Here is a 17,818-nt window from a genome sequence, read left to right on the forward strand (position 1 = left end):
TGGTCATATTTTAACAGGGAATACATTTATAAAGAAGAGAAGGGTCAGGTCATGGAGTAAGCAAACATGAGCCAAAAGAAAGACAGACCTGGGTTCAAATCCCATGACTAATCAACTCCCTTGGGTCCCTTGGGCAAGTTACAAAACTTTTGGCCTTAGTTTTCTGTTGGGTACAAATGAAAATAGTAGCCTATAACTTTTCATAGTGATGGTAGAGATTAGAATGCATTGATTATTCATTAGACTCTACATACACTCCTTGAAATCAGAAGCCCAGCATCCTCTATCTGTGTTTCTAACATCCAGTCCAAATTGATGCCATTTGCTAGCTTTGCACTTCAGGTGAGCTGCTTAACCTTTCTGAGCCTCAGTTTTTCATTGGTAAAGACAGTAGGACTACGGTGTGGGTAAGATGGATAAATTCCTGTCACAGAGTCCTAATAGCCGCCTGCTTTGAGCCACTTACTCTATACTTGATACTTACACTCATATTTGTGTTTGGTATTATTTTGTGGGTAGGTGTGTGAGTTTTCTGCAGATGTTAGTTTAATTATTACTCTCATAGATTCTGGACTTTGCTTATTTTAAGGTAACTGCTGATCGAAGGAAGCAGAAAGTTGGACAACTCGGGAAAAGGCACTTGAAGGACTTGGGGGATAGAAGACACGGGAAGCTCCTCCCTAATGCTTTGATTTGGATCATGCAAAAGTGCAATGATTTCTCATTCACTCTCTGATCCCCATGCTTTCTTTCCTTCCTCACACCCGGGGCTTTCTAAAGAGCACTCTGAGAGCAGGAGACTGTTTAGTTTTGTGCAAATGCGAAGCTGTGGCTGAAGGGAGTAGGGCTCTGGGGCTGGGTCACTTTGGTAACACTTCCCACATGACTTTATCAATGGGTGGGCTGCGAAAACTTATCCTCTGTTTTTTTACACCTCACTCTCAACCACCCAACCTACCCGAGTGTTAGTTTTTCAAAGCCTGAGAAGTTTCAAAGGCCTGAACCCAACACAGGGGCCTTTCTTAATGCTTTGATTTTCTGCCCATTAAGTGTTTGTCAGTGAGTTCGTATTTCACCTCCTCTGCAGCTTTTACACATCTCAAGAGGTCCCTGGAGGTATAGGAAGTTAATTGATCCTTGATTAAAAGAAGGAGAAATACTTGAGTCTGGGTCTAGAATCACCAGATGGTGTGTGTGTGTGTGCACACTCTTTGGTTCTGCTTTGCAAAAAGCTGGTAATCTACCTTTCATTATAGATACACATCTTAATTCCAGGATATTGGCTTCAGAGTTTCGGTTGAATTGCATCTCGAGCACATGTGGTCCAGGGTGTATGTTCAGTGAACAGTAGCCACTGCTGTTGCCTTGACTGTTCCAAACAAACCATTATTTTTCTTCAAAGGCCAGAAGGTTTGCTGAGCTTTAGTTAATTTATTGATACTCCTCGGTGCTTCCTTCCCTCCATTTGAAGTGACTCCCTTACTTTAGAAAGCACTAAGAGGCAGATCATTTGAGCCCCATTCAGCTCTACCATGTCCTTGCAGAGTGACTCTGGTATGTCACTTTAATCCCTTTGAACCCTAAATTGACTTAACATGTTAGTTGTTTTTTTCTATAGAAATAACTTTTTAAAATTTTAAACCAAATGTGTATTGGTTGTAAAACTTTTAGAAAATAATAGCCAACAGGAACAAAAAAACAGTATATGTGATTTACCTTTTGGAGATGACTACTGATGTGTTAGTTTTCTTTTTCTTTTTTTTTTATTTTTTTGGCGGGGGGAGAAAGGAAGAGGAAAAACAGAGAGAGAGAGAGAGAGAGAGAGAGAGAGAGAGAGAGAAACATTGACTTGTTGTTGTTCAACTTATTTAGGCATTCATTGGTTGATGTTTGTGTGTGTTTGCCCTGACCGGGTATCGAACCTGCAACCTTGATATATGGGGATAACGCTCTAACCAAATGAGCTACCTGACCAGAGCCCATGTGTGTTAGTTTTTATAACTGTTTCTCCCATTATCCTGTGGGCCACCTGAAGGGTGGGATGTAAATTTCTTCATCTCGGTAGCCCCTGTACCTAGAGCATAGCAGGCAGCCAGGTCTGTCAGACCGTAGTGGTCTGTGTGGGGATCCTCAGCACAGCGTGGGCACGTGGTCGTTGTTTAGTAAATGTTCACTATTGTTACTGTTCTTCATGATATTTTTCTTCCTTTCATTGTTTCCTTATGTATCTCTGTGAGCTCTGTAGCCAAATTATAATTGCATTTTCATAATGGACATCAGTTTTGTTGATTCCCTTAGTGGAATCTCTACACTGAGTTCTTGTGAGTTTACCTAGCCCCTAGACCCCGGAAGCCTCTTGCTCTTATAAGGGTCAGTGGAAACCTGCCATCCTCCGTGGGCCGTTTTTAGTGGCCCTAGTAGAGTAGTCTTTTGTGCCCTCGCTATAGTCTACACGCATGTCAGTCTACATGTTAGAAATATTTTTAGTGCTCTCATTCTTGTGTCTTTCTTACAGTATCATGAGCCTCTTGAGGACAGGTACTATGATGTGTTCACCTTTAGATTCCCAGTGGCTAACAGTGGAAATTTTCTGGAAATGAAAATGATCGGGGGCTGTAGTGGTTGGTAATAAAGACGGTTCTGAATTTGGAGGCGGAGATCCCGCTTTGGAAAAGGAAGAGCCTCTTCTCTGTGCCCTGGAGAGGGAAGGCATGGTTTATATCTCTGAGGAGCAGCTGCCCTGTTGGGGAAAATGTTTATGCTTTTCCCATCGGCTGAAGGAATCTGAGGTTTCTTTCTTCCTGGAACAAAGTCAAGATTTGACTGCCATCACCCCCAATCAGACCACAGTTGGTAGGGGAGACAAAAAAAAGCCATTGGGTTTTCTAAATGCTATTTCCATGCCTTTCAAGAAAACAAACAGAACATATTCAGATCCAATTTCTTGTCTATTTGTGGCCATCATCCACACAATCGGAACTGGAAACCCTCCCCTCCCTCCTCCTCTTTTTTTCTTGCCTTGAACAAGGAAAAAAGAAAAATGGTTTGGATTGCTCCCAGGTGAAGAGGGCAACGGAACTAACCAGACATTTTTGTCCTAACCTTCTGTGTGGGACTTTTCCCCCTTCTTCCTTTTAACGTTTAGCGACCGTCCATAGCGTGTGCCAGACTGTGCTCACATTGCAAATGCTGTTGCTTGGTGTCTTCCAACTAAAGCAGCAACACCCTGTATATTGCATATATGTGTCTTCCCCTTCCACAGTGTAAGCTCGTTGAGGGCAGGGCTTGTCGTCTTTGTATTCCCTGTACTCTGTATACGTAGTAAAAACTCCATAAATATTTGTTGAATGAATGAGTGAATGACTACATTAACATATGACATCATCCCAGCAATCTCAAAGCTAGATTTAATTCTTCCCATTGAACAGATGAGAAGGGACTTTTGGAGATATGAAATAGCTCTCGCAAGTAAAAAGGAGCAGAGTTGAGATCATTAACTCAGTTCTGTCTCACTCCACAGCTCTTTTATATGTGTTTTATTGTCCTTAGAAACATATGTTTTACAGGCCTATCATGTGCACACTATTAAAAATAGAAGTTGGGGGCCTGAGAGTGTAGCACAAATTTAAGGAACTCGGGGTCTGTTCCCTACCTGAGTTTATTAGCAACATTTTGGCTCCCAGGCACTGCAGAGGCTGCGGCCGGGCATGTACACCAAGCTAAACGATTCTATCACCGTGTGCGGAACTTAAAAGCAGACTATTATTATCATACTACTGGCTTCTCAGCTACTTTTCATAGCCAACTTGGCCACATTTCAAAATGTTTAAGCAGTGGAATGAAGACGGTCCATTCCCATGTGCTATCTTTCTCTCCCAGCCTCCTAACCCCGAAAGATTAGCTAACTGCTCTTGCCATTTCTAAGCCACACGGCCTTCCTTGCCCCCTTCACTCCATTGCAGAGATGGAGTTTCAAGGGCTAGTGGTTATTGCCTTCCAGGGCCCCTCTGTGTTTACTTTGAGAAGGTCAAGCACAATGCTGTGGTGTGTTGCTGTTCTTTCTTTTCAAAGCACCAGTATGAATTTGATAAAGTAAATTGTTGTTCTAGCAGGAAGCAGTTAGGGGGTCACAAAATAAATAGCCGTAGAATTCAAATAAATCCCAAGAATAAAACCAAATAAATCCATGTGCGTATACACAGTGATACATAAATACACTTTTTAGAGAGTGAGCATTTTTATTGCTGCCGGTCTGCACCAAAGTAATTGAAAAATTGTGGAGTTCATGGTACATTTTTTTTAAGAGGTGGTCTGGGCCCTCAAGCAGTTTGACGTGAATTTAATTCTTTTTGAAAAACATGAAAATGGAATTTTATCTTTTCAACAACTGCTTATCTTGGGATTTTTTTAACTAATAAAATTCACATTTGGGTAAAATTAATTTGCAAAGTAAAATTAGGGATTTAGGCATTTGGGGATGGGCTAAGAGACTGAGTGAGCTCAGTAGTCTCTCTGACTCTGTTTTTTCCACTTAAAAATGAGCGATAGTCATGCTTCAATGATGCTTTTAAATAACTTCTCAAGGTTGTTGAGTCTATGCAAAAATGGATAAAAGTACCTTACACATTAGAGGTGCACATCACCGGTGATATTACCATTAACTAGATGTTTTTCCTGGTCTTCCCTAGTCCTAACATTCAGTGGCTCACTTTTTACATTGTAAGGTGGCATTGGGGCTTGGTATTGAACTTGGGTGCTAGGGGAGAAATAGGTCTGTCTAAGAGCCTGAACCAAGATAGTCTCTGTGTACTGTTTTTTATAGGATGGGGTGGGTGGGATGGGGGCAGGAGACAATGAGTCTGGAGAGGGGAGGTTGAAGTCATGCTTTATCTTGTCCCATGCAATGGGGAACCATGGAAGAGGCTTTTAGCAAGGCAATGTTATGGTCAGGAAGTAAACTGGTGGATATGTGTAAGAGGCAGTGAAGGCCAGGGGACCGATTTGGAGGCTACTGCAGTGTTCACACAAGAGAAATTGTGATGTTTCACTCTTTATTTCAGGGTTATGAGGGAGTTTTTCCTGGCAGGTGATGGAATCCATTTGCCATGACCTTTAAGAGAATGGCATCTGAGCTGGCCACTGATTAAACCAGCAGCAGCTGCACCAGCAGCTTGGAGCTCTCAGGTGCCCTTGGGCTTTGCTCCAGGTCTGCAGGCAGCAGGGTCCTGCTTGGCTCTGCTCAGTCTTCACAATGACTCTGAACAGTAAAAGAACAAGACGGGAGTATGGCACTCATTGACTAGCCACTGTGTATCAGGCACCGGGCTAGCAATTTTATGTGCTTTTTTTCCCTCTTTTAGTCCTCACCACAGCTCATTTGATGTATGGGGAAACTGAGGCCCAGGAAGATAGAGCGAGAATCAGAAGTCACACTGCTAGGAAATGGTGGACCTGGGATTCCAATTCAAGTTGTCTGACCCCAGGCCTTCACTACACCATGCAATGTAGCCTTAGGATGACCTTCTCAAAGGGGAAATGGTTAAGACTTAAGAGAAGAATGTACTTGAAGGCATAATGAGACATCATTAGACTTGGGACTGTGTTAGTAATTACTACAAATTGGGGTTTAATTTTTGGCAGGATGTTGTACAGTAGTGGACAAGCTGCAACCCTGGCTCTCCCACTGCCGCCCTCTGTGCTGGTAGACAGGAGGGCCAACGAAAGGAGGAAAAGGGAGGTGTGGTGAGAGCTCCCATTAGGCTGTAGATCACTAAAACGCAGGGAGTTAATATCACTGTCAGGGTTGCTATATAAGTGTCTTTGCTGTTGTCATTCTTTAGCCAACTTGCACTGATGTTTTCCCCTTGTTTTGTTTTGTCTTTTCCTGGCACATGCAATGGTTCCGTCTTGACCAGCGGGCCTGCCCTTCCTGATCATTGAGACCAGCACCATCAAGCCTTACCACCGAGGGTTTTACTGCAATGATGACAGCATCAAGTACCCTGTGAAGACTGGTGAGACAATAAATGACGCTGTGCTCTGCGCCGTGGGGATCGTCATCGCCATCCTTGCAGTAAGTGCCCAGACCTCCATGCTCAACCTGTCTGACTTCCCTGGCATCATATTATGGAATATCTGAGTTAGCTAAGACTTGGTAGATTAATTAGAATTTTACTTGATTAGCACTATTTATTTAATGAAGTTAATACTATTATTAAAGGTACTTAAAAATACTTTGCACACACACATACATATATAGCAGGTCCTCAAATAATGTCATTTCAAATTCAATGTCTTGTCTTTTTTTTAAGATTTTATTTATTTATTTTTAGATAGAGGGGGAAGAAGGGAAAAAGAGGGAGAGAAACATCAGTGTGTGGTGGCCTGTTGCGTGCCCCACACTGGGGACCTGGCTTGCAACCCAGGCATGTACCCTGACTGGGAATTGAACCGGTGACCCTTTGGTTCACAGGTCGGCACTCAGTTCACTAAGCTATACCAGCCAGTATGTAAAATTCTATGTCTTTTCATTATAAAGACATTGGTGAGATACCATAGGAACTTAACTCTTGTTTATATCAATTAGCCTATGATAAAATTGGTTTTGTTATACGTTGTTTTGGTTAAAGTCGCAGATCCTATCATATACTGTATACTGAAATACTTTGTATGAATTATCCTCACAACAACCCAATGAAGTCTAAATATTGTTCTTTTTTCTACCTATTAAGTAACTGAGGTTTACAGAGTAAATGTAATTTGTCCAAGGTCACTTGGTTAATAAGTGGTAGAGTTAGGATTTGAACTTATTTGTTCCTTAGCCTAGAGTCTGAGCTCTGAGCCCCAGAGGAGAGGGGAAAGACCTTGTCAGGTATCTCAGACATTTTCTGGGTTCTTTCCATATCATCACTGTGCTGCTGTAACAGTGGTAATACCGCTGGTATTTATTTCTCTTAGCCAGTGGCTGTGATATCCAAGTGAAAATAAAATGAGACTTGGAATCTAGAGACTTTGGTTCTAGACCTGGCCCTCCACTGACAAGCCATGCATCTTTGACACCAAGGATGACCATCTTGCTTCATTGCATTGCATGGAGGAGTAAAAGAGGTCATGAGTGCTGAAATACTTTGCACACACTTAACTGCTGAGCAGGTGACTCATATACAGGTGTAAAGTCCAAACTTATAACCAGGTCTTCCCATAGACCACAAAGTTCTCATTGAGAACGAAGAACTGTGCCATGGACTTGGACAAAGTCCACAACTATCTTGAGCAGTGGTGGCCTCGTGGAAACTGGGGTATGGCCTAGCTGTACTTGGAAGCTCACCACTGTGTTTTAGATCTATCCATTTGGGGCCGAGGAGGGAAGTAGTAATTGATGGCAATCCAGTCTTAAAACTTGTGAGTCATACAGTGTTCACAACCGTCCATTCCGTATCTCCACTATTATTCTAAGTTTATTCTGTGCTCCTTAACCTCAGCCACGTGGATAAAAGACATAAATAAGTATCATGTCCACCAAGATTCTTGGGTCACCTGTATGTTAGCCATATCCTGGAAGTTTATGTTTGGCCTATATTAGCAAGCCAAGAAGAAGAAAGTTATTACTAAGAATACCACATGTGGCCCTGCTGAGTGGCTTGGTTGGTAGGACTGTCTTCCTGTACACCGAAAGGTTGCGGGTTTGATCCCTGGTCAGGGTGTGTATGGGAGGCAACCGATCGATGTTTTTCTCTCACATTAATGTGTTTCTCTGTCTCTTTCTTTCTCTCTCCCTCTCCCTTCTCTATCTCTAAAATCAATAAAAACCTATCCTTGGGTAAGGATTAAAAAAACAACAACACTGCATGTGAAGTAAGTGCTATTATCCCCATTATACAAGTGGAAAATCAGAAGGTCAAAGGGGTTAAATGATAATCTCAAAGTCTACGGCTTTTAAAAGCTGGGATTCAGACCTATGCCTGCCTTCTTCCAAAGCCTTCTTTCCATCTTGCTGACTTGATTTTGGAATGCAGGTTGTCAATTCCAAATGAACTGCTCAAGGGGATAGGCAGTTAGCTAATCTTGCCTGCTCTGGATCAAATGTAAGCTGCTGATGGTACAGGAACAACATTTCATAAAGTTTTTCTTTGGACTTCCCCACTCTGGGGGTTGGTTGTAAACTTTGAGACCCCTCTTTGTTTTTTAATAACATCATAAACCAGGCACACAATCAACAGTTTGAATTTGGGGAGGGGGAAGGGAGTCTATGAGAATTCTTTCCAACCTTTAAAAGAAAAACAGTCCATTTGGCAACTGTAGTAGTTTCTTTAAGGTGGACTAAGGATTTTTGTGTTCAGAAAATGAAGAATTCAAACTCAGTTTTATTATTTGCTCCAAATTGACAGTGTGGGTTGAGTTCTTGAGGAAGAATGGCTTTTCCTGGAAATGATGTTTGTATTAGAAGGCAAATAATTATGTTAACATTTGAACAGGTGTTTTTGACCTTTGATGGATCAGTTAATTGAATGCTTTTACCCGAAACCCCCCCCCCCTTGTAACCAGGAAGTGGTAGTAAGAATAGCACAGGGATGGGGTTGTTCTGTGCTCTTTCCTCACATGCCATCATCACCAGCTTGCCTAGTGAGATGCTCCCAGACACAACGCAGCAGAAAGAGAAGTCCCCAACTCACAGGGATTTCTGTAAGAATCGGATACTGTCATTCATGAGAATGCACTTGGTAGCAGCAGGCTAGATGGACAACAGGGTGCTAGAGTAGCTTCTTCCAGATCCATGTTTCTTCAAGCAAAACACCTGCTCAGCCACTCTTTTCCTGCTTTTGGCAAGACCGTCCCTCCCATCTTACAGATGCTAGAGTTTCCATGAAAAATCTTAGTTGTGACTTGCCTCTCTCCTCATGTCATGTCGATGTTTAAATTGAAATGCTCTCTGACCTCCCAGGTTTCCTTGAAATAGTCATGTGCTGTGGCCTTGGTTATAGGCTAAGCAACAGCTTTGCTTCCTCAGCCCATGCAATATTAGCAAAGTCGGTTTGCATACTGCTTTCCTATAGTTCTGACGAAGACCAAGCAAGTAAAATAATGCAATCTTTTGTCAGGTGCTGCTGTGTGCCATAGAAACCTGTGGACCATGTTCAAGCATTTTATGCTCACAGAAACCCTGAGTGGTAGGCATTCTTATGGTTCTTACAGGGGTGTCCAACCTGCAGCCCACGGGCCGCATGCAGCTCAAGATGACTATGAATCTGGCTCAACACAAATAGTAAATTTACTTAAAATATGAGATTTTTTTTAGAGATTATGTGTCACAATGTATTTAATGTTTTAATGTGTAGCCCAAGACAACGCTTTTTCTTCCACTGTGGCCCAGAGACGCCAAAAGTTCACCCCTGGTAAGATGTGGTTAAAGGCACGAGCTCTGACATGTATCTGAGCTCTGCTGCAGATCTTGCAGCAAGTTGGGCCTCATTGAACCTCATCTCTTAAATGGAGATACTATGTCTACTTATTAAAGTTTTCAGAATTAAATGAAGTGAGTTAATGTAGATAAAGTAACTCAGTATTTGGCACCTACCATACACTCAATAAGTGTTAACTATTTCTATTATGAGTAACCAGATTCAAAAAATGGTGAAGTGACTTAGCCAAGATCCTGTATCTGGTAAAAGTAGAATCAGGAAAAGAACTCTAGCCTTTGGACCCCTATTTCCTTTTATAGTCCACTGAATTAAACTCAGGTCTCATGACTGTCGCTCCTGTTCCTTTGCAAAGAGACCTTTACCCCCTGACACAGTTGTCCTTGCCTTGCAGCTGGAGGTGTGTGTGAGATGTGGGCAAATGGTGAGGTTTCCTGGCCCATTTACCTGCCATTAAGTGCCATAGTCCTCCTGGAAAAAGTCAAAGCAAAGGCCTCAGAGGAAAAGAGAGTCATTCACTTCAGTAGACTCATTTCTGGAAAAGCTATACAGCTTAAATTAAACAACAACAACAACTTCTTTCCCACTTTCCCATTATAGGCAGTCATAGAGCCCAGCTAGCTCCCACCAGAATCTGCTTCTGGTCAGAGGGCCTGAGTGACAGGCAGGGATGGTAGGTGGCACTGAGAGCTGGAAATCCAATCATCCTCCCCTGCCAAATGTCAGGTTTGCTTCAAATAACAAGGGAAGCCTTGACTGATTGGGTGCCCTTGCTTTAGTTTGAGTGTCCCCATAACAAAGGAATGGAATGGTGGTGGTGGAGATTGTCAGAAGTTATAGAGAAAGCAGACGCTCTTCTGTGGCAGGAGATAGGGAAAAATCTAGTCATGTTGACCTCTTTTTCAGATGTACCTCAGGTTCTGGAATTAGCATAATAGGAATTCCTTCCAAATCCACAAAGCAGTGGATTCTCTCCCTGCCTTATAAAGGCTTAATGACTCTAGCAGCAGTGAGATTAGGAGCAAATAGTAAAATATCATCTCCTATCTAGCCTCCTCTCATGTTGCCTGGTGCTGTGCTGTGGAGAGTATTATAGGCAACGATTTGAATTTGGAAAAAATGCTCAGTATTCTTTTTAAATAAACATGGGATCAGTGATTGCTTTGGTCAAGCCCTGAAAGGGGTTTATACAGATTCTTAATATCTAGGAGTTGACACGTGGGTGAATCCCCTTCTCTCTCCAGGCATAAAAAGGCTGCTTTTCCTCCTTAATCCCATTGGAACTAGTACTCTGTAATAATATTCTAACTGGAGGAGAAGCTCAGATTCTGGCATCACCTAACTTAGGTTCATATCCCAACTTTTGTGCTTATTTATTCTGTTACTTATCCTTCGAACTCGGGCAAAGCCATTGACTCCCTTGGAAAAGAGCTATACCTGCCTTTTCTGTAAGCTCTTGACTGTAATTCACCAACTCCATGGCCTTGTTTTGGGGGTCAGATCCAGTGACATTATGTGTGTCATCAGTGAGAATCATTCTTTTCATTTTTGCAGTGTCGTGCAGTTTACAAAGTGGCCTTTCTGTGCACATCCTCTCATGGTACTTGGCAGTCACCTTGGGAGGTTGCTTCTTACAGCTTAGGCAACTGGGTCTCAAGGATAGTGAGTTTCCCATAACTAACTAGCAGCAGAGTCAAAACAAGAGTCCTCTGAATCTGCCAAGGCTTTAAAAAAACAAAACAAAACAAAACAAAAAGAACAATACCACGACTGCCTTCTGAAGCCTTCCACAATTATTTATCAAAAACCGCGGTATAGCAGGTGCTGGGGACTCAGCTAGTTGGGTGAACCTTATCCCAACTAGCTGCATGTTTTCTCTCATCACTGAACTGCTAGAAGCTGCAAATAGCACCTTCAATACACATTGTGATTTGTGTCACACTGCTAGATAATAGGTTCCTCGAAGGCACAGACCAGGCCTTTCCCTCTTGCATAGGGTAGGTACTAAATAAACAGGAGATATTTCCTTCTTCAGCTGCCTCTTTCCCCACCTTCCAAAAGTCCCCACGACCCTTGGGCCCAGCCCTATCTTTGTGGTGACAATGCTGAAGTGTCATGTCTACCTACCTGCCTACCTTGTTTGCAGCATCAGGCTATGGACCAGTCTGATTTGATTATTTATTGCTACTACAAGGCACAGACTTTGGTGATCAATATATGTTTATAAAAATCATAGGAGGCCATACGTTTTCAGCAGAAAATAAAAAAGTATTAGGTCAAAAGATGTCAGAGGATGTCTGGAGCAGAGAAAAGCATCCTATTTCTTCCCTAAAATCTTTGTGGTCCATGATGCACATGGAACATGCTCTGTACCACATGGAAATTTCTTGCTGGAGAGACATGAAGAAGAGCTGAATACCTCTTAGACTTGTTTGTTCAGGATCAGGCTTCAGTTTGCCTACATCTGGACTTCATTACTTCCTCCCCACCCCCATCTCCCTTTATCTGAGAAAAGCACTGCCAAGAAAACAAGGTTCCCCAAGATTGCCTCCTCATTAAAGGTTAGTTGAGTTTTCAGCTCCGAAAAAAGTGAAGTCTTGCTGGCCCAGCGGTGCCTTAGTGGGGGACCCTGTCCCCCAGTTTACAATCCACTACATCTGTGCAATTACCAAGACCACCAACAGAGAGTGGCCACATTAATCCTTCAACTGTGTCATCCCATGATCACAGGGCTATGGAGTTCTTCTGAGACCCTCTTATCCCTGGAGGGGTGATGGGAGGGGGCATCTATTTCGATTTAACAAAACACAGGCATGGAGATTAGGATTTACTGTAATTTGTTCCCTGCCACCCCACTAACCACTCTGCAAGAAGGGAGAGCTGCTGCAATTCTTCCTTTGTTAGGTAGAGCCCTGAATGGTTAATAACTATTTGAAAAATATATCTAATATGAAGTTGACAGTTTTCTTATTTTAAGTGATAATGCTTAAAGAGTCTCAGAAATCTGTTTCTGTGAGTCTGGGTGTATTAGGGGATGAGGTAGAGAGTTGGATAACATTTGCGAGCTATCTAATGGGCCAAAAACTAAGATGCTTTATCTTAAATCCTCTTCAACAGCTGCATGAGATAGGTATTGTTTACCCGATTTACAATGAGGGAGGGAAGGGACTGAGGCTCACAAGGGTGACATGACCAGTGTAAGGTTACTCTGCTTACTGAATGGGGCAGCAGGAATTAAAACCCAGGTCTGTCTGGCTTCAAAGCCCAGCTCTCGAACTGACTCTTTTTGAAAGCCGACTCAGTGCTACATGCTACGCAGAGTGCTCTTTATTTAGTGAGCTAGTGAAGCTTTTAGATCTTGGGCTTGGAGAGCTCAGTGTATGGAGGACGATAGTATTTTGTATGAAGTGGTCTGTGCAAAAGGTGATAACCTGCTAAGGTGCTTCACAAGATGCTTAGTGAAAGACTTCTCCTGTAACAAGCAAGGGGTGTGATAGGTACCTTGGCCTAGAAGCTGATGTATAAGACACATACTGGCCCTCAGAGCTTATGGTCTAAGAGGGAAGCAGGGCAAGTATAAGACTGACTGTACAGTTAGACCCTTAAGGAGACCAAAGAATTGGCCAGAGAAGAAGAGACTAAGGGCAATGCAGAGTGGTGGACCCCAGAGAAGGGAGCACTTCAAACACAAAACAGGCCAAATGCTATTAATGGTCTGAGAGATACATACAGCACTACAAGTGTTCAGATGATGACCACTGAAGGTTATTTTCATTGGCAAAGCCTTCATCATCATCACCATTCTTTGAGCACTTCACCCATTTGATTATCACAACAGTCCTTGGGCTGTTGGTACCACAACATCTCTCTATTTACACATAAGGAAACTGAGAGCTCAGTTGTGCAAGACCCTTACGTAAAAGAGCCAAAACTCTAATCTGGTATACTTGTTGGCACTTGAGCTCTACTTTGAAGGATGGTTGGGACTTTCATCAGAGATCCTGACATTCCAGGCAAAGGAGGTTTCTTCAAGTATAGCAGAGACTGAACAATAGAGCTGCTTGGCTGTAGAAATGGAGTGTAAGGGAGAAGACAGATAAGATAAGATTACAGCAAGGTTGTGAAATTCCTTGAATGCTGTGGAGTTTTTCCGGAATTAATAGGCTAGAGATCAATGAAAGTATTTGAAGCTAATTTGGTCAATTTTGATGAGACCTGAACCACAGTGGGAAGCAAGGGGAAGAGAGAAAAAGGTGGCATGTGAGAGGCCTTGCAGAAGCCGGATGAGCAGCACTGGAGGATGGTGGGATGAGGGAGATGAAGAAGTCTACGACTTCATGCCTTTGAAGTTGTGTGTTCTGTAGCACCTTGACTAGAAATGGAAGAAAGGAAAGTGAGGTTTGGGACAGAAGCTGGAGTGAGTGGAATGGTTAGGGTGCTTTGCTAATAACATGGATTTGATAAGCAGTTGGGAGATTGGATTGAAGATTGCAATAGAGCTGATTGGGGTAAGATGTAAGCTGAAACTAGAGAGGGAGGCAGAGGGAGAGGAGAGAGAGAGAGAAAGAGAAATAGACAGAGCCCCTTGTGGAGGTCATCTTCACAAAAGTATAATTGAAGCTATCGCAGCAGCTGAGATCACAGCAGACAGCAAGAATACGACATTAGGGAAGACCCACATTTATCTGGTAGAACTCAGCAGAGGAGCCACTGGAAGAAGGAGAAAGGTATTTGAGAAATAGGAAGAAAAGCACTGTGGTACTGTCTTAAGGAAATAGGAAATTCAATGTCAGAAAGGAGTAAGAGTTGGGCAGTAAGCAATGCTGGGAAAGAACAGCCAGGAGACTCTTCCATGGATGGGCAGAGCTAGTCATCTAGGAGACCATGGCTTTGAGTCCTGGACTTTTGAGAAAAGAATGAGACTTCATGTCTCAGACCGCCTTCTCCATAAGACTGGTGGGCACAGGGTGGCCGCTGGTGATTTCAACCCAGGATAGCTTCTGTGGCCTCTGTCTGGCCTCTTTGTTGTCCATATTCTAGTTATTGGAGTTTTGACTTACCCGTAGGGCCAGCCCACCGGTGGCTTTGGACAGATTTGTGTCCTCGTTGCCTTCATAGTATGTGAAGTGCTGATCTGCCAAAGAGGTTGAGGACAACCAAGTGAGAGAATAATCAAAAATGAATTTTTTCCATCCGTTATTTGTAGTCACAAACACTGCATGTTCTTGCAGTAGATGGAGCATTGAGCTTCAGAGAAAATACAGCTGCATTTATGTCTTCATCCTTAGAAGCAGGGCCTAGATACATCACGTTTCCTTTCCCTTGGGACTAAGAAATAGAGTGAGAGAAGATATTTGTTAAAGGAATCTCTTCCAGATTGAAAAAGAGGTTCATTAATCTGCACAGCTGGGGTGGGAAAGAACAACTTGGCGCTCTGTGGCTGGCAGGGACTTGGGGTCCGAGTGCCTGAGGATCGCAAGTCCTTACCGGGTGCAACGCTCACCTCACTGGAGACGTAGACCCTGCTGCCTGCTAGGACTTCTAAGAGAAAGCCGGCTTGAAAGCCTTCGGGCAGAGCATGAAAACTAGAACTAGCACGTCGGGCTGCAGCAACAGCCCTGCTATGGCCTTATTTCTGATTGAGAGCAGTTCACTGGCCTCTCTGCCCTTCACCATCCTCATTTTTAAGCTGTCCGCAGTAACTTAGTAATTCACAGGCTGGTGTGAGAAGCAAGTAACAGTAGATGTGAAAGTGCTTTGTAAGCTATGAAGTGCTATGCAAAGATTATTATTCAAGCAGATCAGAGTACAGGGAAGTTGGTCCTTCGAACTCTGGGGGGGAAGAAGAGTGCTGCCTCTCTTTTTAGAGAGCTCGTTGAAACACTGGGCAAAAATCTTACTTTTCTTGAGATAATTTAAAATAGAGTGGAGTGTGAAAAAAAATAACAGTGCAGTATGCCTCTTCTACCTTGGGTTTAGACTTCCCTTCCACTTCGTTCCCTTGAAAAAGCCATCTTAGATACAATGGTCCAAGCCCACGCCATCCACACACAGGCTTCCCGGTTCTACCCTGGAGGGGTGTTACTTCTGAACTTTAGCACAGAGTGTTCTCCTCCAAGGAGCTCTTGGAATTGCCTTGGAACAGACATCCTCTACAAGTATTTGTTCATTTTTTCTTTCCCCTTTTCCAATGGAAGAAGAAAATTAACTTTTGGAGGGCTCCTCTGCTGGGTGCTAGGCATTTGACCTTTCACCTTCTTGACTCCCCTTGGTGATCCTGCCAGGTAGATATTATCAGTCTTCTTTCACAGACAAGGAGACCTAAGCCCAGACCAGTGAAGTCACTTGCCTACGGTAAGAGACCAATATTTTGCTGGCTTGCCAAAGTCAGTGCTTCTTTCAGCACCCTGTGCTCTCTCCTATCCAAAAAGCCTATTCTAATGTTTCTCCACATTTCCTCTCCAGAACAGCTCCATGTTTGTGCATAGGTGGGTAGCTGAGCTCTTTTTCACCGGAAAAGACAGAAAGAGTGGCTCTCTTACAGTTGGAAACAGCCTCCCCCCAAACTGCAGCCACTCTCAGGCACGGACTGATCCCTTTCTGTCCCCTCATAGCTTAATTGCAATGCTTTCCCAGTTTATTAGTTTCCAGATTCTGTGCCAAGGGCTTTAAGAGGCAGGTAGGGGAGAGTTCTCTGCTAGCCTGGCAGCCTTCCACACCCCCACCCCCAGATCTGTTGCTTGCTGTTTCAGAAAGGGATCAACATTGAAGGCATTTTTCTCAGCAGTGAAATGTACATATCACAACCTTGCTGACTGAAGCAGAAATGAGGGCTCCAGGGTCAGGAGGCTTGGGGTGGGGGTGGGGGGGGGGGGGTGGGGGTGGGGGGGTGGGACACAGCCTTTGTAGGGAGAGAGGGAGGGGCGAGAAGAGCTTATTTTATTACGCAGGAATAAAAACATTGTGAGTAATGAATAAAGTCCGAAAGCAGTAAATCTGGGACTCCAGAGTTAGGTGTGTAACGTGTCAGAAAACAATTTAAGCCTTCGCCTCTTCTGCAGAGGTGAGGTATGCGGGCTGTCATTCACAGCCCGAATTTCATTAAATGGTCTTTTAAGGGTTAGGATTACAAGAAGCCAAGTCCGGCTGGTTCATAATGATGATTTATGGCTGTGTTGTCGACTCCCCGACCCTTCTGTACAGGGGGATAGAGAAAATACATAATTTGTTGCTCATTAACTCCGAGATCTGTCAGGGCTGGCCCAGAAGCCATGTGGTCCTGGAGTCATGTGTCTGCTAAATGGTTTCAGCCTGGCCTGATCCTTGAAAGTATACAATTGTTACACTACAGTGGAAACTATTCTTAATGACAATAGCAATAATGAAATGATCTCAGTGTAGACTGCTGTGGATCTTGGAACTTGAGAGTCAGAATATCTCGGCTCTACTCTTAATCCTGCAGATAAATGAGTGTCTCACACAGACTCAGTATTGCCATCTGTAAAATGGACATGCCTTCTCCAAAGAGGGGCAGATTAAATGAAACTGTGAAGTGCAAAAGAAATGAGAGTGACTGCTGCCATGATTAACACTGTTGTTAGGAATTTGAGGTATACAATATTCTCTTTCTGCCCCCAAGATCAGAGAAAGCATTTTATTTTATTTTATTTTATTTTATTATTTTTTTTCTGGAGAAAACATTTTAATTAGCAGTTTTCTGTTTGCAAGACTGGGACACAGAAAACTGAGGTTTTATAATGAAGGGATATTAGAACCCAGAGGAATTTCGAGTTGTAATCAAACCCCTTCTCTCTAAGCTGACTGAAGCAGAAGGGTGACTCACCTGTGATTCATTAGGAAATCACGTAAGGGATGCTAATTTGCAGTGGAAACCCATGTGTTCTTTCTCAGCATCAAACAGGAAATCACGCTCAGGCCAAGTCCATTTAGAAACAGTTTCTTAATCTGTGACAGTGGTATGGTTCAAGGACCTCAGGAGCAATCCAAGGGCAGGGGTTGTGCGTGGGGCCTCGGTTCCACTCCTTGCCAGCAGTCATCTCCGAGGAAGTACTTTGCTTTCCTACTGCTTATTACTGTTGCTGGGTTGGGAGGCTAGTGGTGGAGGTGGCACAGGAGGGTTGAGAATAGATGTCATTGCAATTATAAGGTGATAAATCATGGAGTCTAGCACCCTCATTTTGCAAATGGAGAGCCTGACTTATTCCAAATTCACTCAGTGAGTTGAGACTTGAACACTGGCCCCTTGACTCCTAGTTTTGTGTTCTTCCCCCTGCATCTGAAGTCACACGAGCATGACATAAATGAAGAATAGGAAAGAGAGAACGTGGTGGCGGTAATAAACATCTGGAATGTGTTAGCCTGTAAGGTTACGTAGGGTAAAA

General features: G+C 43.3%; 1 protein-coding gene across 1 annotated transcript in view; it reads left to right on the plus strand.

The window, feature by feature from the left end:
- Positions 1–17,818, plus strand: part of PLPP3 (phospholipid phosphatase 3) — a 79,633-nt gene that overhangs the window by 33,739 nt on the left and 28,076 nt on the right. Inside the window, exon 2 of the mRNA XM_045858014.1 lies at positions 5,916–6,073. Coding sequence (XP_045713970.1) covers positions 5,916–6,073 — 158 coding nt within the window. The remainder of the gene's footprint in view (positions 1–5,915; positions 6,074–17,818) is intronic.

Source organism: Phyllostomus hastatus, unplaced genomic scaffold (genome assembly GCF_019186645.2).
Source record: "Phyllostomus hastatus isolate PE091 unplaced genomic scaffold, TTU_PhHast_1.1 phas_contig_147, whole genome shotgun sequence".
NCBI classification, from domain to species: domain Eukaryota; kingdom Metazoa; phylum Chordata; class Mammalia; order Chiroptera; family Phyllostomidae; genus Phyllostomus; species Phyllostomus hastatus.